The sequence below is a fragment of the Callithrix jacchus genome, chromosome 17 (genome assembly GCF_049354715.1).
Source record: "Callithrix jacchus isolate 240 chromosome 17, calJac240_pri, whole genome shotgun sequence".
NCBI lineage: Eukaryota > Metazoa > Chordata > Mammalia > Primates > Cebidae > Callithrix > Callithrix jacchus.
This window is the reverse complement of record NC_133518.1, coordinates 11,174,439-11,197,443: the sequence shown is the minus strand read 5'-3', so window position 1 is coordinate 11,197,443 and position 23,005 is coordinate 11,174,439. Positions and strand designations below refer to the sequence as shown.

The 23,005-nt window shown below is 35.0% G+C and overlaps 1 protein-coding gene and 1 non-coding gene across 14 annotated transcripts in view; both read left to right on the top strand.

Moving 5' to 3' along the window:
- NAALADL2 (N-acetylated alpha-linked acidic dipeptidase like 2) overlaps nt 1–23,005 on the top strand; it is a 1,449,120-nt gene that overhangs the window by 1,396,738 nt on the left and 29,377 nt on the right. For all 13 annotated transcript variants that reach the window (XM_054246909.2, XM_054246903.2, XM_054246907.2 and 10 more), the window contains one exon: nt 8,562–8,760. In XM_054246909.2, coding sequence (XP_054102884.1) covers nt 8,562–8,760 — 199 coding nt within the window. The remainder of the gene's footprint in view (nt 1–8,561; nt 8,761–23,005) is intronic.
- Nucleotides 19,760–19,863, top strand: LOC118149012 (U6 spliceosomal RNA). Its single transcript, XR_004736187.1, has one exon. It is a non-coding gene; the product is annotated as a U6 spliceosomal RNA (small nuclear RNA).

Here is a 23,005-nt window from a genome sequence, read left to right as displayed (position 1 = left end):
ACGCCCGACCAACTTATGTTTTTAATTTGACAAGGAGTTCAACTCTAAAGCATTCGATGAAAAGTATCTTACCTTGTTTGCTCAAATTAATAGAGAAATTTAGGCTGGGCTCAGTGGCTCAAGCCTGTAATCCCAGCTACTCGGGAGGCTGAGGCAGGAGAATTGCCTGAACCCAGTAGGCGGAGGTTGCGGTGAGCCGAGATTGCGCTATTGCACTCCAGCCTGGGTAACAAGAGCGAAACTCCGTCTCAAAAAAAAAGAAAAAAGAATTAATAGAGAAATTTAATAAGAGGTGGGCCATCCTTTGGGGGCAAATCCCTAAAATTACATTTAGTCTCAATCCCCATTACATTTTTATATAGACTCTGACTACATAATCCTATTAAAGATTGCATTTCCTTTATTGGTAATCCACACTTCGTTCAAAAAAGTATTTGAGGCAGCTGGCTCTTTAGCAAAATCTGATTTTCTCCACATTGTCAGAGTTTCTCTTCCAAAGCTAGTTTTTCTTTCACACCATTTCTCCTTATGACATTATCACATAATGTCACTTAATTATTATCCTAAGCACATTGTCCCTTTTTTTTCTTTTATCTTTTATCTCCCATTTTTTTGCTATCCACTTGGTTTTTCATGTAATCATTTCCTTCTCCACCTTGAGCACTTCATTCAAATTCCTTTGAAGTTTTCTTCTGAGTTACCTACATTTTATATGTGACACTACATTGATTGAAATCTATGGGTGACTTATTTTTCCTTCTCTCCCATCATAGTAATGGCCCATTTTACTGTAACTTGTTTTCCCTAAGGTATAGTTTTAGGATAAAACCCTCTGCCCACGACAGAATAGTACCATAATCCATTATTCTATGAGTGTTTCCTCACTGGCACACTTTTAAAAATGTTTGTTGGTTTCTTTGTTTGTGTAAAGATACTTTTAATTTTGACTTGTAACAGAACACAAAGCACCCTTGCCTCCATGTCGATTAATTTTATTTAAGCCTTGCTTTCTTTTTCAGTGCATGTGAAATAATTAGACTCATCTGTGATATTAAATATACAATTTCAGCTTTCTGCCTCAGGAGAATGAAAAGAAGAAACTCCACCCAAATTTCATTCATGCAGGAACATTTTTGCTCATATTTCCCAAGAAGCCAGTAGCCGGATCTTGTAGTCACAAATACAACACAGTGACAACACTATCTATAGGTCACAAAAAGAGCCTACAGCTATATTTCTACACCAAATGGACAGACAATTTAGAGAACACACTATCTGCAATGAGTTGAAAAGCTTGCTAGATTTGCATCCATCTTGACTACCTGGATTATTGGATAATGTTTAGAATGCAGAAATAAGTTGCTGATTGTTTTTTAAAGTAACCAGTCTAATCCTTCTAAACCTATCACTTTGGCATCTTTACAATAAGATTTCTGTTTTATTCAGTTTAGCTATAATTATCCATTGCTTTCTGGCATATTTCATCCTTAAATAATATCTTTTTATATATGCATTATAAAATCAATGTTACATTATTTGTGTATCAATAGTGCAATCACTTCCACATTTTTTCTATACCTGAGCTGTTTGTTTAACATCTTTAAATCACCAGCTGAGATGATTCATTATGATTCATACTTTAAACAGCAGCATGAAGAATAGAAAATGTAGGATAAAAAGGACTGCTGTTGCCCCGGCTGAAATCATATTGGTTATTTCTTTTCTTTAGTGATACCACAAGGTATTTTTAAGATGACATTAAGTAACATACATTTTCCCCCAAATAATCTTCTAATCTTCTTTTAACCACTGTATTGTGCAAAACATAAATTATACTTTTTCTTGTCACTATAAATCAGTGAAGTCTAAGCCATGATTGTGCGATTGTTAGTACCTTTAAAACTGTGGTAAGCTCATCCATACAATAATAGGTTCTGTGAAATGCTATTAAAGAAAAAGCCTACATTTGTTTCATATGGAAATGTTGTTTTCGAGGGTGACCAGTACATTTCACTTTTAATTTAAAATAAAACTGAGTACACCTTTAAAAATACAGCCACAAAAAAAGACCCAAAAAGTGAAGTAAACTAAAATTTAAAACTTGTTGGAATATGAAACTCCAAAGAGATCACAATAGCACACAGTAAAATAACTTTTTAGAACAGGAAAGTTATAGGCTGGTCATGTTGGCTCATGCCTGTAACCCCAGCACTATAGGAGGCTGAGGCAAGAGGATCACTTGAGGTTAGGAGTTCAAGATGAATCTGGATATAAGAGCAAGACTCCATCTCTGAAAAAAAAAAAAACTTTCAAAATTAGCTGGACCTGGTTGTGCAAGCCTTTGGTTCTAGATGCTTGGAAGGCTGAGGCAGAAGGATCTCTTGAGCTCAGGAGGTTGAGCCAGGAGTGAGCTGTGATTGCTCCACATGTTTCAGCCTGGGCAACACAGCCAGACCCGTCTCTAAATAAATAAATACATAAATAAAGACAGCTCTAAATTTTTTCTGGCATTTACCCTAAATTTTTTCAACTTAACGTAAACTCCTGGGTATTAGGTTTGTTCTCTTAATACCCAGGAGTTTATGCTAAGTTGAAATTAATTGTCTTAGTTAATTTTGTGCTGCTATAACAGAATACCCAAAACTGAGTAATTTATAAAAAGCAGAAATTTGTTTCCCACAATTCTGGAGGTTTTAAGTCTATGAACAACTTAATACCCAGGAGTTTACCCTTAGGTGATACTAATTGTCTTAGTTTATTTTGTGCTGCTGTAACAGAATACCCAAAACTGGGTAATTTAAAAAAAAAAAACCAGAAATTTATTTCTCTCAATTCTGGAGGTTTTAAGTCTAAGATCAAGAAGCTGGCAGGTTTGGTGCCTGGTAAGCTTTCTGCTCATAAGAAGACTATATCCTCTGGAGGAGAGGAACACTGTTTCCAATTTTTAGTATATGTGCTGCTGAAGCGAGCACAAGAACACTGTTTCCTACATGACAGAATCGGGGAAAACAAAGAGAAATTACCCACTCCTGAAAGCCACTTTTTAAAGGCATTAAACTCACTATGAGAACAGAGCCCTCAAGGCCTAATTGCCTCTCAAAGGCTCCACCTTCCAATGCTATTACACTGACAATTAATTTTCAACATGAGTTTTGGAGAGGAAAAACTTATCCATAGCATGCATCAATTTATTGAATACCTCAGGTAAAACATAGTTTGTGCAGATACCAGGTCCCAGCAGGTTACAGCATGCATAAATTCAGTGAATACAGTCATTACGGTAGTGAATGGCCTTACCCAGAAGTCTTAGAGGCTTTACATGGATAAGCCATTATAAAATGACTTGGAGCTTGTAACCTGCTTTTGAAAGGTGTTAGGAAGATTTCTGAAAAGAAGTTTGTCACTTTAGAGGCTATTCTACGAAGCTCCAGATGTTAAGTTTCTTACATTTGTTAAAATATTTTAACTTCCTTTAGCTCTATGAGCTGAGCTGGGGTCGAAGTCCAATTTAGAGATTAAGACATTGAGCCTCAGAGGAGTTTGTGTCTTAACTGGATGTATAATTAGTGGTAGAATTGGGGCTTGAATCTAGGTCTATCAGTTTCCAAAGTCCCCCAACCTATCTGCTACACCACACTGCCTCATGAACTGTCTCCAGTGCAGGATGCTGCAGGATGATGATAGGCTAGAAGGCAGAAGATTCCTTGAGTAGAAGGGATTTGTTTTCTCCAGAACGCCTTAGAAGGTCTTTCCTGAAATGGCCTGCCTAGATCTCAATATCTATTTTGACTACTACTAACATTTCTCTCTCTTTTCTTGTCTCCCTGCCTGCCTCCCTCCTTCCTTCCTTCTTCCTCTTTAATTAATATGAATGCTTCTTATAATATCCAGCTCCATTCTTTCCATAATAAGCTAGAAAAGTGGGAGGATTTGGGTTAGAGGTAGATTCATCCTCTAGAATAGTGAGGTCTGAGGGACGTGGATGGAAAGACATTAATGTTGTTAGAGAATGGAACACTCCCCTCAACTGATTCAATGTAGAGAATGTCCCAGAACTGTCAGGAGCTCATTTAAGATGTCCTTGACTTTAGGCAGTTTTACGATCTATCTCTCAAGGTTTACTTCTTCCCTGGACACTTAACAGAGCATTCTTATACACAATGAGCTCTTCAGTCATCCTCATGAGCATTTATTTCATATGACACTTATTGTATATTTAGATGTATTGTGTACATTTCTAACTAGATCAGGAATTTATTAAGATTACAGATTTAGTCTTACGTATTTGCTTCTTTCTCAATACTTTCAGAATAATATACGAAATAGGACTCAATAAATACATACTGAACACATGCATTTTACTTTAGGATGAAGAGAAAAAGAACAAATGCAAACTGTTTTTGTTTGGAATTTATAAGTACATTTCAGTTGTCTCAAATAATATCAAGATAGTTTCAGAAGACCGTCTTTAGTATATTATATTAAGCTTGGTTTTTAATATTTATAATAAATTACCATGTTCTACCATACTATAAAAATTTATTAATGGTTAGCTTTTCACCATGAGCAATGATCTAAAAGAATCACTTTTTAAAGTTCACTGTAAAGGACCCTTTATATTATTTCTTTCCTTGTTCTTCAGAAGTTTGAGATAGTAGCCCATGGGGAAAAATGTCATCAAATTTACAGGCACAGCAAAATGAAATTAGAAATCCTTATTAAAGTGTATATGAGGAGGAATATGGAATATGATACATTGGGTTGGGGGTGCAGGTCAAAGAAGTGAAAAAGAGTAATATCTCTGAGGAAAAAAAATAACTGGTAAAACTGTGGCGGTATTTTTCCTATTGCTTTAAAAAATGGGTTGGTAGTAACTTGTGTTTAGTTTGTTTATTCTCATAATACAAACTTGTATATATAGTGACTTATGCACTTAGAAACTTACATGATTATTTTTTCCAAGGAAGCTGAAGGACTGTAGTATTAAGTAGTTTATTCATGAATACATTGACAGAAATTAAGTAAACCAGGCTGTAATCTATCTTTTGATATCAAGTCCTTGGTCTTTAAACTCCATGTATGTAATTTAAAAAATAATTGTATTAACCCTCTCTGTGAGAAATACCTAATTTCCAGTTAATTTCCTTTATTCAAATGTGCTTATTATATTCTAAACCCGAACTGTGAACAGCCTCAATTTGTCCTGTACCTTAAGTAAAGTTTTATATAATCTTAGTTTTTATGGGATTCTTGTAGAGCATATTTTAATTTAATTTAATTTAACTTATTATTACCCTACAATAGCCTCTTTTCTTTTAAATATTTTTCTTTTCTTTTACAACAATAATGGATTTTTAGTAAGAAAATAAATAGCATTTGTTGATGCTCATTAAGCACCAAACATCTCCCTGAATAATTTTGTAGACATTGTTTAATATAATAATACGTTTCAAAAAAGACCTCTCATAATTCAACATTCACTCAACAAATTTATTCATAAATGACTACCATAAAACAGATATTGTGCTAAGATCTGGGGATACAAAGAGAAATAAAGTGTATTTGCTGATGATACAGGGTTCTTTCTAGTCAGAAAGAGAAGAGAGATGAGGCAGATAAGGATACAAATATTGCAGCTGCTATGATAAAAGTATGTAAGTTAACTTTTAATTGATTAAGTGGTGTGACTTGCACTTTTAGGTGCTAGGGAAATGGCACTGAAACAGACACAAACCTCTTCTCTCACAGAGCTGATATTCTAGTAGGGATCCTAAAGAGCATGGAGGATCAATCGCTTGGGGTCACAAAAGCTTAAGTGGGAAAGGTTACATTTCTTTCTGGTATTATTTAAAAGAACAAGCAAGCTCTAATTGACACAGAAGTGGCTACAGAAATCCTTGGAGCATGATTTATATATCAAAATGATTGAGTGAACTTTGAAAATAGAACTACTTTTCAATGTGTAACCTCATACCCTTGAAGTGATGCATATGGGGTATTGTGAGTGGCTTATGCACTGTCTGGGTTGTTTCTTGAGCTAGCCAGTTCCTAAAGCTGTCAGTTCTCTACATCTATACAGCCGTCAAAGATAAATTCACTGAAAGCTAAGTAAGGTAGAATGGTACAATTTGTCTCACTTGATCAGTAGTAATGTGTTCAATTCTGTAGCGTACGTTCGATCAGAACTGATTCTTCTTTCTTAAATGGAAGACTCTCAAGGATGTCAAACTTGTTTTTACTGTTGTTCAGTCTTTCTAGCATAATCTAAATGTGCCATAGCCATCTTCTTCTTGCCTTGTGCAGAGATATTCCCTCCAAGTTATCTATACATTAACTTTGGTCAATCATTAAAATTTAGGACAAACTATTTTCATAAAATGGCATTGAGTAAGTTATTCAGGGGCAAGATTTTCTAAATGGCCTAAAATACCCATTCTTGCAACCTCATTTTGTTGTAAAATCAAACAAAATAATTAAAGAATGTGAAATGCACTTTGAAAACATCAAACGCCAAAATCTTTTGAACTCCTACAATTGATTTTATTTTTATTGTTAATTTCAGTGAACAGGGAGCTAGATATTACCTTCACGAATTATTTCTCCTTCAACCACGTTTTCAAACTAGATTTTGGGATATTAAAAATTAGCAAAAATGACTGTGTTCTCTAAGAACATTTCATGTGAGCCTACCTGTGAAACTCTTTGTAGCCCTTTTAAAACTACTTATCTCTGTACATACCATTATTTGTTATCAGATTTTTTTCTAAACATACTTCATTGAACCTACTTTGCTTATTTAGTAAACAATTATTGAATGTCAGCACTGTGCTGGGCACTAAAGAATTTTGCGTGTAAAACAGTCTCGGTCAAAAGAAGGTAAGAATCAAAAATATCATTATATTAGAGATTGGTAATTCTTTGACAAACATGTTTAATGTTATCAGTTATACATCTAATCTAGTTTTCCTTTTCTTAGCTTAGCATCTCTCTGTAGTCTTTTTTAAACTTAAATATGTATAGAATAATCTGAGTAGCATATTAAAATGAAGATTCTTGGCTCTGCCTACAGAAAGAATCAATAGTTCTGGGAATCTGCATTTTCATAAGGACCAAGTATTATGGGAACTGGTAAACATGGACTTTACTCAGAGAGAGTCTTTTTGTGATAGTTCCCTTTTGCCCAGGACTTCTAGTGGAGGTCTCAGAAGGCCTCCATTCATCACACCATCTGCCTGTCTCAATGTTATCCTTTCAAAACTGCCAATTTAGATTATCCAGCAGTACCTTCCTTCATTACCTTGACTTGAAGTGGTCCTCTATAGTCATGTGCCAGCCTTGTTGAAGTCAGCTGTGTTTAGTTTTCTGAGAAGGATACCAGTAATTGTTGTCTCACTTAAAGGCTGATTCTAATGGTGAGATATCTGGAAGAAGATGATAAGGGAATGCACCTCTCACAATGTGATAAGAGAATGGTTTTAAAGAAGCTCTTGAATCACATCAGCTGAGAACCGCTTACCTGTAGGGAAATACTGAACAAGTATTGATCATTTAATCCTCCTAACAAATCTATGAAGCAAGTACTGTTATTGCATTCGTTGTACATAAGGACACTGAAGCGCAAAAACATTACCAATATCACATAGATTCTAAGTGGCAGAGCAGGGATTTAAACTCAAGTGGGCTGGCTCCAGAATTCAGTGGACCACTACATGAGTGCTGCCTTTCTCTTAGTCAAAGGAATGTCCTGTGGAACTTTGCTATCACCATTCCTTTCAGAATGACTTTTAATAAATTATACTGACAATTAGAAAGGAAACAAAAGCACAAATCTCTAAAGTAAAACAAACCAATGCAAACACTGCATAAAATAGTTTACTGTTATTTTTAGGTCAAAGATGTATTTCAACCTCACATGACAGGACGTTTCTAGTAAAGAAAAAAAGAACCCAAAGGACACATGACAACATATAGTAACATATCTCAGGTTTTCAAGAGAAAAGATAACAACTCAATTTTTATTTTCTTCCCTGAAATACAGTTTACTCTCTGGTGAACATAGTTTTTTGAGTCAGAAAGATCAAACTTCTAATTCCGTCCTGTTGTTCACTTGTTTGATAACCCATGACAATTTGCTGACCGTACTTAATTCTCAGATTCTCTGAAATGTAGTGACAAACAAGGTTTGGTCAATATTGAAGACATAGTACCTGGAATATAGCGATCCTTCAACAATCAGAACTACGTGTTTACTGTTGTTGTTATTATGAGCAGTGATAAACTTAGTTTAGTAGAATAAAACAAGCGTAGACAGAATGCTTTGGGAACAATAAATGTATTCTCAAATTGTACTTGGTGCCGAATCTTTTCCTTGGACAGTTAAGGTTCAAATACATATAGTCTTGCTTTTGTCAAGTGACAGAAAGAAGAGAACTATTAATGACAATTCCCTTTTCCTTCTTCAGTGGTCTGTCTGCTTTATAACTTAAAGTCCTGATTATAAAATGCTTATTTCACTCCCTTGAGAATGTCTCTTCTGAGATAGGCTCATTTATCTTCGCCAGGTGATCAACCCAACACTCATCAACTGTTAGCCATGGCATCACGCCTGCGGGAGAGTGCTGAACTTTTTCAGTCTGATGAGATGCGACCTGCTAATGATCCCAAGGAGAGAGCACCCATCCGCATCCGGATGCTGAATGACATTCTTCAAGACATGGAGAAAAGCTTTCTGGTGCAGCAGGTGCCACCAGGTTTTTATAGGTAGGATGCATGTCTAAAAAAAGTATACCTTTGCCTTAAATTAAATGTTTATGTGTAACTTTCAGAATATGTACCTTCTATGAACATAACAGTATTTAAAAAGAAACTATAAAGCAGTTATTCATATAAGGAACTTCACCCTCACCCGGAGAAAAGTTAAACTGCATAGGTATAGAATAATGGAAAATTGGCTTAGCAGTAGCAAAGAAAAAATGACTAAGAATTTTCTTACATCAGTTTCAATATGAATCTAATTTTATATGGTCAATGAAAAAGTAAATGGAATTATAGGTTGCACTGAAAGAAATATACTTTCTTTACTACATTGGGAAATACAACGGGAGATACAACCATGCCATCTTGTCCTATGATGATCTGATCTAGATTAATGTGTTTAATTCTAGAAACTACATTTTATGTTGGAGTTCAGTCAGTAAATTTAATATTTAGGGGAAAGCAGGATCCAGATGGATGTTGAAACAACTGAGGAATTAGGCTTATTTTGTTGGAGAGTTACATGGAGTGCTTTCTGAAGACATTTTAACAATTATATGGAAGGGGGAATAGATACAGACTCAAAGGATAATATGAATACAGTATGGTTTTGTTTTTTAAGTTCCTTATATAGTAGAGGGTAAACAAAGAAAGATGAAGTTTAAAAGATTATGGTACCCATCAGTCATCAGAAAAATACAAATTAAAACCGCAATGAGAAACCATCTCACACCAGTCAGAGTGGCTATTTTATTTATTTATTTATTTCCTTAACATCTTTTATTCAATGATGGCAATATCCAATTTTGGATGTTTTTTCTTCCTATGCCTTATTTGTTTATTTATTTTACTTTAGGTGCATACTATATCTGGCATTTCTTCCCATGTTATCCCTCCCCACTTTCCCCTCCCTCCACACCCACCCCCTGCTGTCTCTCCCCTATCCCCCACAACTGCCCCAGTATGTGAGGCTCCTCTTCTACTATAAAGACACATGCACATGTATTTATTTATTTTTATACTTTAAATTCTGGGGTCTATGTGCAGAATGTGCAGGTTTGTTACATAGGTATACACGTGCGAAAGGCTATTATAAGAAAGTCAAAAAATAAGGGATGGCAAGAATGCACAGAAAAATGCTTATACACTGTTTGTTGAAATGTAAATTAGTATAGCCTTTCTGTGTACTTGGAAAACAGTATGGAGATTCCCAAACAACTAAAAATAGAATTATCCTTTGACTCAGAAAGTTAATTGCTGGGTATCTACCCAAATGAAAACAATTTTTTATATCAAAAAGATACTTGCATTCATGTTTATCACAGTACTGTTCACAATGGCAAAGTCATAGAATCAACCTGAGTGTCCATCAACATGACTGGATTAAAAATATGGTACATGTACTCTATTCTCAGTATTCTATACTAAGCAGTCATCAAAAGGAATGAAAGCATGTCCTTCTTGGCAACAGGGATAGAGCTGGAGGTCATGATCCTGAGTGAAATAACTCAGAAACAGAAAATCAGATGCCACATGTGCTCATATATAATTAGGAGATAAATGATAGATGCGCATGGACATACAGAGAGAAATAAACACTGGGACTGCAAAAAAGGGAGAGTTGAAAAGTTACATATTGGGTATACTGTTCACTATTTGGGTGATGGGTACGCTAGAAGCCCAAACTTCACCATTATATAATATATTCATGTAACAAACCTGCACATATACCTCCTAAATCTCTAAAAACTTTAGAAAAAGATTATGGCATATTTAAACAGTTTTTATTTAACTTATAATTCTATGAGACACAACATATAAATACATAGCTTTCTGTTTAATATATACATACATAATGTGTGTATTTATATGGCATACTTAATATATGTATGTGTATATATATAGTATACATATATATATTTATATATATATATATTTCGTGTGTGAGTGTGTGTATAATTTTATGTAGTGTGAAAGTCTAAATTTGTGACCCTTGAAGAATAAAACTTCTGGGCTAAACAGTCCTCCTACTTCATTCTTTCCCCATAATTTCTTTGTCTCCTGCTGCTTCTCTGATACACTCTGGACTAGACGTAATATGTATAAACAAAGGATATAACTAGAACCAAATAATTGATGTAAAAGTATACAAATCTTGATGTCCAGATGTGGTGGCTCATGCCTGTAAACCCAACATTTTGGGAGGCTGAGGCAGGTGGATCACCTGAGATCAGGAGTTTGAGGCCAACCTGGCCAATGTGGTGAAACCCCATATCCACAAAAAATACAAATAATAGCCGAATGTGGTGGTGTACACCTGTAACCCCAGCTACTCAGGAGGCTGAGGAAGGAGAATCACTTGAACCTTGGAGGCAGAGGTTGCAGTGAGCTGAGATTGTGCCATTGCACTCCAGCCTGGGTGACAAGAGGGAAACTCCATCTCAAAAAAAAAAAAAAAAAATCCAAACCAATAACAATAACAACAAAAAGAAAGCTTTATTACATATGAGTAAAAAGTAAAAGAATAAATGTGATATTTTATAAAGTAGCGAAATCCTTATCACAGAAGATGTTACAATATAGGCTGGGTGGCACTAAGCACCTGAGTATTTGGACCATATGAGGTTTAAGGTGCCCATTATTGCTAAAGTTCTGTGATCTCACATGTCACTTACTCTTTCAACATCTTAATTTCTACATCTACAAAAGGAGATGATGGAATGAGCCCCCTCTATAATATAAGACGTTTCCAAGCCTGATATTTGGTAATTTTCCTTTATTATTTTAAACTCAAATTCACATTTAAAATCCAAACTTTACTTATTTTTCCAGTATTATGACTTTACATTATAAGTCTTAGGAAAATATATATTATTATAATAATAGATATGGTTCAGACACTTTGTATGCTCCTTGTATTTTTTTTTTAAGTATCAGGGACATAGCTGTCACCTTAAGTTACCTGTGAGTTAATGGACACTCACTATTAAGCCTCACGGCCTCTATTTTCAAGGGGACATCTGATCCTGAGTAAGGGGAGAGGTAAGGGCACAAGGATACACTGCAATGCCATAAATGAAAAAGCTGCAAAGTACATGGGAAGTACTGAACGTGGTCAGCAGCAAAGAGCCAGCCAAACAGTATCTACGCTCAGGGACCACATAAGTGAAAGTATGTTGAAAATTACAAAGCATCACAAAAATATCACTGCTATCAAATCCAGCACTGTAAAATTTGACTTGTTGCTCTTGAGCAGATGTAGGGCATCCATGAGCCCCACATATTGGTGTTCCAGAATGTAGGGATTCCTGAGCCCCACACTGGGCACCAGAATGTGGGGAGCCAGCTCATTATCACCTGTGGGTACCCTGAGTTCGCTGGCAACAAAGGAATGAGAGAAAGAGAGATTAAGAGAAAAAGTGGGACCAGGGGGCCATCACTTTATTACTCTGGTGGAAGCAGTGAAGGTCCCGAGCTCTGATCATCCACACTATTTATTGATTACAATCACTTTGATCTATAGGGTAAGGGTGCAGTAATGGTGAAGTGAATCAGTGAGCCGGAACTGGTGTGTCGTTGATAACAATGGCAGTTTAGAAGTCTCACAAAACAAGAACATGTGATTATCTTTAGCTTATTATAGATGTACAGCTGGTGGAACACGGACCTTACAGGCAGCCTACAAGTCTGGCTACGTCATAGTGCTACCAAGGGATTTTACATCCTTGAGCACAATGTTAATGGTAACAGAGCCGAGGTCACCCTGCACTGGAACATGAGGCATGGAGCAGCCTTCCTCCTCAGAGGCCTCCCGTGGCCTTCTGAAGTTTGTTGTTCCTTGTTTATATGTTACTCATAACGAATTCATGTAGGCACTCTGTAAGTCCTTTCTCCTTTGCTGTTTTTCCCAACAAGTAGAGAGGTGATGACATATATTTTCTCAAGAATTCCAAATCTTCTATCTCACTTTTTCGTTTCTGGTCATTCTGACAGGCAATGCTGTACACTCCTGGGTACTGGGAGGAGATTTCTGGGCACCTGTGTTTTGCCATTAGATCCTTTTTTACTCCCTGTAGTTATTACTCTACAAAAGCAGAGCAAGGACTCTGACCTGGTAAACATGTACATTCCCACTATAATATGCTTTATTAAACACATTCCCACTATAATATGCTTTTATTAAACACATTTTATCCCACTATAATAAGCAGGTTTAGGCTTAGGAAGTAATTGGGAAGAAAGTGTAGAATTCTCACATGACTCCTTGGCATCCCTCCTCCCAGACACGGTTATCTCTATTGTTAATATCTTGCAGCAGGGTATTGGTACATTTGTTCCCATGAACCAATCTTGATACCAAGTTGGTGAGCCAATATCGATACAAATTAAAGTGAATAGTTTTATATCAGAGTTTTCTCTTTAGGTTGTAGATTTTTTAATTCCACTTTAAGTTCTGGGATACGTGTGCAGAACGTGCAGGTTTGTTACATAGGTATACATGTGGGCTTTGACAAATGTATAATAATATGTAACCACCATTGCAGGGTCACATAGTATAGTTATACTGCTCTAAAAATCTCTTGTTCTCCACGTATTCATTCCTCCCTACTGAACCTGTGGCAACCACTGATCTGTTTGCTGTCTCCATAGTTTTGCCTTTTCCAGAATGTCACATATTTGGAATAGTGTAGTATCCAACCTTGTCGGATTGGCTTCTTTCACTTAGCAATATGCAGGACATTTTCTCCATGATCATTTCTTTTATCATTGAGTCATATTCCATTGTATAGCTATACCAGCTTGTTTATTCATTTATCTATTGAAGGGTATTTATGTTGCTTTCCAGTTTTGGCAGTTGCAAATAAGGCTGCTGTACATATTTTTGTGCTTTTGTGTGGACATACTTTTCCATTTATTTCAGCAGATACTAAAGTATACGATTGCTGGATAATGTGGTAAGCCTATGTTTAGTTTTGTAAGAAACAGCCAGACTGTCTTTCAAAGTGGCTATACCATTTTTTCATGCCCACCAATAGTCAATGAAACTTTCTGTTGCTCCACATCTTCATCCGCATTTGTTGTCAGTGTTTTGGATTTTAGCTATTCTAATAGATGTACGTAGGTATTTCATTGTTGTTTGAATCTGTAGTTCCCCAATAATATATGATGTTGTGCATCTATTCATGTGCTTATTTGCCATCTATATACTTTATTTGATGTGGTATCTGTTCAATTCTTTTGCCCATTTTAAAAATTGAGGGATTTTTTTTCTAATTGCTGAGTTTTCAGATGTATTTTTACATTTTGGACACCAGTCCTCTATTAGATACATGTTTTGCAAAAGATTATCTCTCAGATTATGGCTTGTCTTTTCATTCTCTTAACAGTACGTTTTGCAGAGCAGAAGTTGTTAATTTTAATGAAATTTGAAAATGAAATTATAATTTTAGTAAAATTCAGTGTAACAACTTTTCTTTCCTGTGCTTTTTGTGTCATACCTAAAAAGTTAATGTCAAACCCAAGGTCACCCAGGTTTTCTTTTATTTTAACTTCTAGAAGTTTTACAGTATTGCATTTTGCATTTAGGTCTATGATCCATTCTAAATTAACTTCCATGCAAAAGATAAGGCGTTTCGATTTTTTTTTTTTTTTTTTGCAGGTAGATATCCAGTTGTTCCAACATTGTCTCTTAAGACTCTCCTTTCTCCACTGAATTGCCTTTTATTTTTCATAAGATATAGTTTTAATATTGCTTTTTGTGATTAGCATCTCACTTGTCCACATTAGAATATCTTTCAAAATTAAGAATACCAAATAACAATGATATTACAGGAGAGCACTGGACTTGGGAGTTTTAAAAGTGAGAAGAAATTTGAGATGAAAAATCGTCTTTTTCTTCTTATTATCTGCAGTGAGATTATTAGCATCTCTGAGCATCAGTTTTTCATCTCCTAAGTAGATTTTAAAAGATGATTAATACTTCAGACTCTGATAGTGTTCTCATTTCCATAGCTCCCTCATATCACTATTAACCAAGGGAGACATACTTAAAAGTTAAGTAATACAAGTTGTTTCCCCAGCATCATAGCAGTGAAGTAGTTCCTTTGTGTTTAATTTTCAGTATGTTATTTTTTCCTTTGTTAAACCTTTGCTAATTACTTACCAATTGAAGGGTTGCAACATCTCATAGAGAATAAAGAGTTTGAAAAGGGACATTAAATATGCAGTTAAAAAAGAGTAAATAAAATATCTAAGTAGCACTAGCTTCCAAAATAAATCTGAGGACTCTAAATGACAAACCTTCTCCAGTAGAAAAGAATTCTCTCAAATCACTCTCTTTACGTTTCTGCGGAATACTGTTGAAAGCATCATGGTCTTCTGGGGCATATTCTCCTATATGTTTTAAGATTTGACATTTGAACCACTTTTTAGATCTCAGCACCAGCCATTTTGTGATTGAAATTTAAAATATTTTACAAAAAATGCTTCTTCCTAGCTTATTTTAGCAAATTTCAGCAAAATTTCCAGCCTTGTCACAAAATATTCCATTGTTTAAGGTTATGAGTCCTTGCGGCTACTCGTGTGTCTCTATTATCTCCTTTCTTCACTTAACCATACACCAGCTTATGTAGTCTTAAAATGAGAGCATTAATTATTGCCAAATGATTGGACTAAAGATCTGAACTAAGTAACAGAATGATTGTTGATTTTAATCTTTTAGTATACAAATAGCCATGGGATTTCAAACCTGTGCCCAACAAAAATATAACAAAAGATTTGTATTGATAGGCTGCTAATAATATGTAAGGTAAACATGACCCCACATTTATATATTAAGACAGCACATCTGCATAAAATCTCATCTTAATTGGGAGGCCGAGGCAGGTGGATCACAAGGTCAGGAGATGGAGACCATCCTGGTCAACATGGTGAAACCCTGTCTCTACTAAAAATACAAAAGTTAGGTAGGCATGGTGGTGTGCGCCTGTAGTCCCAGCTACTTGGCAGGCTGAGGCAGGAGAGTTGCTTGAACCCAGGAGGTGGATGTTGCAATGAGCCAATATCGCGCCATTGCACTCCAGCCTGGGTAACAAGAGCGAAACTCTGTCTCAAAAAAAGTCTCATCTTTAGTCTCTCTCTGCATGTAAAGAAATAGCAGTTAAACAGCAGTAAGTGTTTTCTTTCCTCTCCATTCTGACGCACACACATAAACACATTGCTGTTTTACTGTGGTGAGGTAGGATTATAGGGAAATTTTACAAAAGGATAAGAAATTTGGTGCAGCTTTGGAAAAGAGAATCAGAGATAAACTCTTTCATTTGTATTGATTTGAAAGACATGAGAAATCAAGGAAGCAAACATGAGCCAGCATCTAATTCTGGCTGCTTGACAGAAATAGGACTCTTAGGAAAAGTGAACATCCTCCAACACCACCATTAGAGATTAATTAAAGTCTAATTATTATATTTAAAACAAAACTATTGATTATGCTTCAGTATCCCATTGTTCATTCTTACGTATGGTATTTCAGCTACATCTTAGCTAAGCAGACTATTAGGACTATGTAAGTAACTATATTTATATTGTTGTTTCTTTGGGAAAACACTCTGAGCTCTAAACAATAGCCATAATCAGGAGCTCGGGAGCACATCCCATGTGTAAGTTGAGGGACAGTATATATATACATGTGTATATACCTGTGCCTGCCTTTAGGTGTCTCTGGCATTGTGTCCTTACAGAAGATGTCACAGCAGGTTCATAACAAAGGAAATTATTTCAGAGATGGCCAGAATGACCTTGTGGAAGTTCAGAGGAGCATTTCAAACTAATCCAAGCCAAGACCATTTTTTTGTTAGCATTCTTGAAAGCAGAAAAATGGCAATGTAAATGTCAAGATGCTTCTACCTTTAACCAAAAATAAAAAAAGGAAACGATCCACTAAAAGTACTTTTCAAACACATAAGCTCCCAAAACTTTGCTTTTGAAAGGTGTTAGAACCAGTTTATATTTAGGCAAGCAGTGGCATGAAACAGAACTATTAAACACATTTCTCAGGTATTATATGATCAGTTTCCAGCTACATATTCAGTACACACATAATTTTAAGAGGTTGAAACCCAAACCCCAAATCGTTTCAGAGTAACAGTGATCTCATTATATAGTTTTCATTGTATTTTAATTAGAGTTAGTTATATAAGTCCTGATGGAACCCTGTGTTCCATGTTTGATTGGGGTAATGACTACTTTGTTCGGGTTGTACTTTCTTTTAGTGAGGTGTGGGTGGTCTGAATGGAACTAAAATCACACCATTGTTTCTCTTGTCTTTAATTCTATCAGCAATGCTTCTGATTTCTTTAGACTATGAAAAATAACTAGTGATTAAGAATTACCATAATGCTTTAAAAATTTTTTAACAGCGACCACTTACACAAAAGAACCAAAGAATCTATGTATGAATACAAAATTTAATAATCTACAGAATAACAATATAAATTTTCCAAAAGAGGTTCATATACAAAATCTTTGTAATGTTGATCATTTTATATACATTCCCTTTTACCCTTTTATGAATAAATGCATACATAAGTTTTATAATTATATGTTCCTTTCACATTTAAAAATTTCCATTTCTGAAAGGAGGAAAAAAGCCCCCAAATTTTAAGAAAAACCAAATTAATATACCAAAATTCAAGCCTCATTTTTTCAATCACTCATTTTGTTTATATTAAAACAAAGAAAAACATATTTCATTATAACAGACAACATCCAAATGGAATTTTATTAGACATTTAAAAATTTGTCTTAAAAATTTCAATTGACTATGAAATAAGGGTAATTAATCTGAGACCCATTTTGCTAGTATCAAAATGGAAATCTTCGTGTGTACAACTGTTTGGATTTTATAAAAATGTCCCCTTCAGTTTTAAGGTATAGTCTCATTTAAAGTGAGAAAAAATTACTGTTATCATATTTGAAAGTCAAGACCCTTTGCCAGTCTGAGGGTGACTTGTGATTTGATGGTGCATTGAATAATTAAGACTAACAATAATAACAATACTTTCCATAGAGGATAATTTATTTATATGAGGCACTGTGCTGCACGTTTTTCATATATTATTTGTAACACTTCTAATGATCCTGCCATATTGGTCTTGTTATTCCCTTTTTACGTATAAGAAAACCGAGGCTCAGGAAAAGTTAACGTGTGGCAGAAATGGGATTTAAACCTAGTTTGTTTTCTCTAAAACCATTACTCTTTCTACTAGACAATACTGCATACATTTGATCCAAATTATCCCTCATTTGCTCAGAAATCATCAATAAATTTAGCTAGATGTTAGTGTTAATATAGCCAAGTATGTATAGATTAAATATTCCACATTACAGAATTATATCTCCTAACCTTCAGAGGAGAAAACTTCATCTGTGAGGCAGCAAATTTATCCCTACTTCTGGAAGAGAGAAATGCCTTGTTGTATTGAATCAATAAAATTATCTTGACTCCAAATAATGTCTATCTCTTCGTGTTTCCGTAAATCTTAGACGTGATTTACAAAGTGGAATATTTGTCTGCTAAATCTCATATACTACAGTTAAAAATGTTTTTACATAAATGGCAGTATAGTGTAGAGGAGGGCTTGGTAGACTGGGAACTTAGAGCTATGAGCTGAAGACCCAAAAGACTCCAGAATACGTCACTTACTCTCATGACATTTATTCCGGTGATCAATTAAGTAAGAAAAGATGAATCTGGAGGGATAGCCTGGGGAGAAATGCCAAATGTGGGTGAAGGGGAGAAAGGAAGCAAAACACACTGCCATGTGTGTACCTATGCAACTGTCTTGCATGTTCTGCACATGTACCCCAAAACCTAAAATGCAATAAAAATAAAAAAAAAAAGAAAAGATGAATCTGGATTCACCACTGAATTTCTAAGATAGTGAAAATATTAGTTGAGGAAGTATTTATAACTAATAGAAAATTGACTTCCTTTTCTAAAATGCATTTCAGGGAAATAACTATTTCAATGGGGGAAGAAAAATAATGAAATCTAGGTTCTCTTTGAAATCGTGTTAGATATTTTAGCATTTGTTCCTCTGTTTTATCTGCTACTTTATTTTTTATGTGTATAAATATCTTTCTAATTTAATATAAATCAAAGAGAATTAAGAGACCGAATTAAGAGAAAGAATCATGCTGAAGCACCTAATACCTCATTTTGCTGCATAATGAAACTAAAGTTTCCGATTGCTGTGTAAATTATGTGTTTAGTAGATGAAATGTTCAGGAATCATTTTGCACTTGACATTTTCTAGATTATGAATAGCAACATTCTCTTCTTATAATAATAAAGTAGATCTGTAAGCCACACAAAATATGGAGCAGGTGTAGCATATTGAGATGATACGCAAAGAAAGCAGTGGGAGCCAATAGGCATGATTCTATAAAGCACATATTTGGTCCCGTACACCATCCTCAGTGGAATCCTTTGTTCAAATGAAAGCTTATATGAGCTACACTAGTTGACAAGTAAAGGCACATGAATGTTCCCTCTTTTTCCATAGTCACCTCAAAGGAGTACATGGTTTTTCAGCCACTACTCTTGATTGTGCTGCTTCACCACTCTGCTTACTAAGAACACAAGACTACAACATTTTCAGTGGATAAAAACAAGGCCTGTGAATTGATACCTGTACTTAGATTAAATCAACTTGGAAATTTATAAGGGCAAGGATGGATGAAATGGGAAGTAGTCGCTCCATAGTCCATAGTTAGAGCTAAATATAATGAATGATTTAATGTATAATTGATATAATCTTAATAAAATTGCAACAGCCCTTCTAATTACATGGGGGGGGGTTCTAGTATTTCCTCTAAGTCTACCATTATCTGACAAGTTTTGCTGAGAAAATTAGAAGGCAATCTAGGTATTCAAATTAAGAATAATTTTAATAGAATTATATGTTTGTGCATTACAAGCATTCAAGATTTAAAAGTCAAGGAAGTGCTCACTTTAGTATCACATATATTAAAATTGAAATGATGCAGAGATTAGCACAACCATTGCACAAGGATGACATGAAAATTCATGAATTGTTTCATATTATTATAAACAAAAAATAATATTTTTTTAAAGTCGAGGAAGCTTTAAGTTTCCTTAGCTTTCTTTAAGCTAAGTTTCATAGAATCAAGAACTACTAGAACCGAAATAGAACCTTCAGTGACAATCCCAGCTTCCTGAAGTTCTCAAGCAGTCAGCTTCCAGGATGCCTGCAAACATTGTTGAAGCAAGCAGATTCAGATACACTTCTGCCTTCCAAATCCTGCGTGATGACTGTTGCAAATTTTTTTTTTCTGAGATGGAGTCTAGCTCTTATTACCCAGGCTGGAGTGCAGTGGTGCAATCTTGGCTCATTGCAACCTCCGTCTCCTCAGTTCAAGTGATTCTCTTGCTTCAGCCTCTGGAGAAGCTGGAATTACAGGTGCCCACTACCACACCTGGCTAATTTTTTATATTTTTAGTAGAGACAAGGTTTCACTGCGTTCATCAGGCTAGTCTCGAGCTCCTGACCTCAGGTGATCCACACACCTCTGCCTCCCAAAGTGCTGAGATTACAGGCATGAGCCACCACAACTAGCCAACTGTTGCAAATTTTATATCTTTTTCTGCACCTTGGAAAAGCTTTGTTGACTAATTTATCCAGAGAAACTTTCTTGGTCCTTTATGCTGTTTTCCCTGGATCTTAAAAGAACTGGAACCTGTCTTGTGCCATAATTGGTCATGGTGGGGTTTTATTGGGGTTTTGTTGACCCACAACAGGTTTTATTGGGTGGTTCCATTTATAATACCATTTAAATATTCAGATTTAAAACTGAGTGTGAATAAAATGATCATATCATGAGCCAAAAGAGAAGCAGAATATATTTTATCTTACAACACACAAAAATGGATATTTAATACTTTGCCTGTTACTTCTATCGAGACTATAAGATTAATGCTTATGGCTTGGGTGATACTTTGTTTCTTGCATTTCCTGATTCTCTTTCTAATCTTATTGCCTTTCTTACCTGTAAGTTAGAAAAGTTAGCCACTTTTTCAAAATACTTATCTTAAAATTACTACTAATTTTATTATACTTATTAATTCAGCAAGTACATAGTGTCTGCCATATGCAGAACTGTACCAGGCACGGAGAATACAATGCCCAAAAATATACATATCAATCTTACCCCTGTAGTCTTTACTTTCTATTGGGAAGAAACAGAGAATAAGCAGACAAAAGACCAAATAAATATGTAATCACAAACTTTAAAATTGTCTTGAAGGAAAGAAACATAACCTTTTCCTATAAGGTAGCTTAATAGATTTGGGGGAGTAACTTGGATTGAGATTGAAAAATGAAACAAGGACCTAGAGGCCACAGAGAGGGGCTAAGTCTTATTTTCAGGCTCTTTAATATCTGATTATAAGTTTTATGCTTTTATCTATTTTTCTATAATCTGTCTATCATCCTATATTCTGTATATCTCTGATTGCTGTGTAGAAAACAGATTTTAAAGGTAATGGAAGAAATGCAAAAATTAGAAATGACATTAGGCTTTTAATAACCTAGAATGTCAGTCAGGATTTTCCAGAGAAACAGAACAGTAGGACAATAGGAGATTGCATGTGTGTATTTGTGTGTGCGTGTGTTTGTATGTGTGTGTCTGTCTGTGTACAATTTTAAGGAATTGGCTCATATGACTGAGGAGGTTGGCAAGCCTGAAATCTGTAGACAAGGAAGGCTGACAACTCAGGGAAGAGTTGATGTTAGAGTCTTGACTCCAATCTCTCTAGGTAGGCTGTGACAGGCTGTAAGTTTAGTTAGAATTTCTATATTATATCAATAGTCTAAGGCTGAGTTCTTTTTTCTTCAGGATACATCATGTTTTGCTTTTGAGGCTTCCAACTGATTAAATGAAGCCTACCCACATTGTCAAGGGCAATCTCCTTTACTTAAAGTCAACTGATTATAAACGTTAATTACATCTGTAAGATACCTTCACAGCAACATATGGACTAGTGTTTGAAGAAACAATTGGGCAGTATTGCCTCATTACATTGACACATAAAATTAATCATCACAGAGATCATGTTGGTGAGGGTGGCAATGGAGAGAAGATTAATTTGTAACATTTTGGACATATAATCTACCAAAACTTGGTGATGAATTAAGGTAGGAGGATAAAGATAAGGGAAGAAATCAAGAATAACAGGTCTTTCATGAGCAGTAGATTTTAACAGCTGTGCTGTACAAAGAATGAATCTTTTCTAAATGGGATTCTGCTGACTTCAGCCTAAATAATATGATTGACAAGGCAAGATTACTTTTGTTGCTCACTTTAAATAACTAAATAATCTTGAGAAGAAATTCTGTTTGTATCTGTCTGGTTATATTTGATAAATCCTAATGTAGACTAAAAATTTGCCTTGCCTTTTCTTTCTCATCCAAAATAATTACATGCAAATAGTAATCTATTCTTTATGCAATAATATGAAATGGGAAGAAACATAGCCAGATATTTTTGGAAGGGATAGCCTTCAAATGTGCCAGGTACAGTGTCTCCAATTTTTTTATGGCTAATCATGTAGGTCTCATTTTCTAATCAAAGCTTACATATGCTACACCAGGGAGTTTGGATGATATGCTAACTCAATCTAATTTTACACAATCTAATTCAAAAGCCAATAAAATGTAGCCTTGTCAGACACAAAAGTTTTGAAGGGAAGAATGTAATGTAGGCACCAAGTGTTAAGTATCCTCTCTGCAGGTGGCTGTACATTTCCTGTGTTTCCAAGTTCTCTTTTCTTTTCTTAACCATGAAATTAAATAGACAGCTTTGAATAACTAAAGAATAGACATTTTTCAAAGCTGATTCATAATGCCATCTTTTTCTCTAAAACAGAATATCACATGGATGAATAGAAAATCAGTTCAGACACAGAAAGTTAAGAATTAAAATGTAGTAAAATATTTTTCTAGATTAACTACTAGAGGTTGATGAGTACCTATGCTTTATTTCAGAAAATGTTTACCCTTTATTTTATATATTTGTTACCATAAGTTACAATTGAAAGGCTAGATAATCCATAAAATCATATTTTCCAAAGTCAAATAATTAATTTTACATACAATTTTGATTAGGTTTAGGCAGGTCCCATTTATCTTAACTCATTAGTGTTATGTTATATTAGTAGGTTTTCTATGTA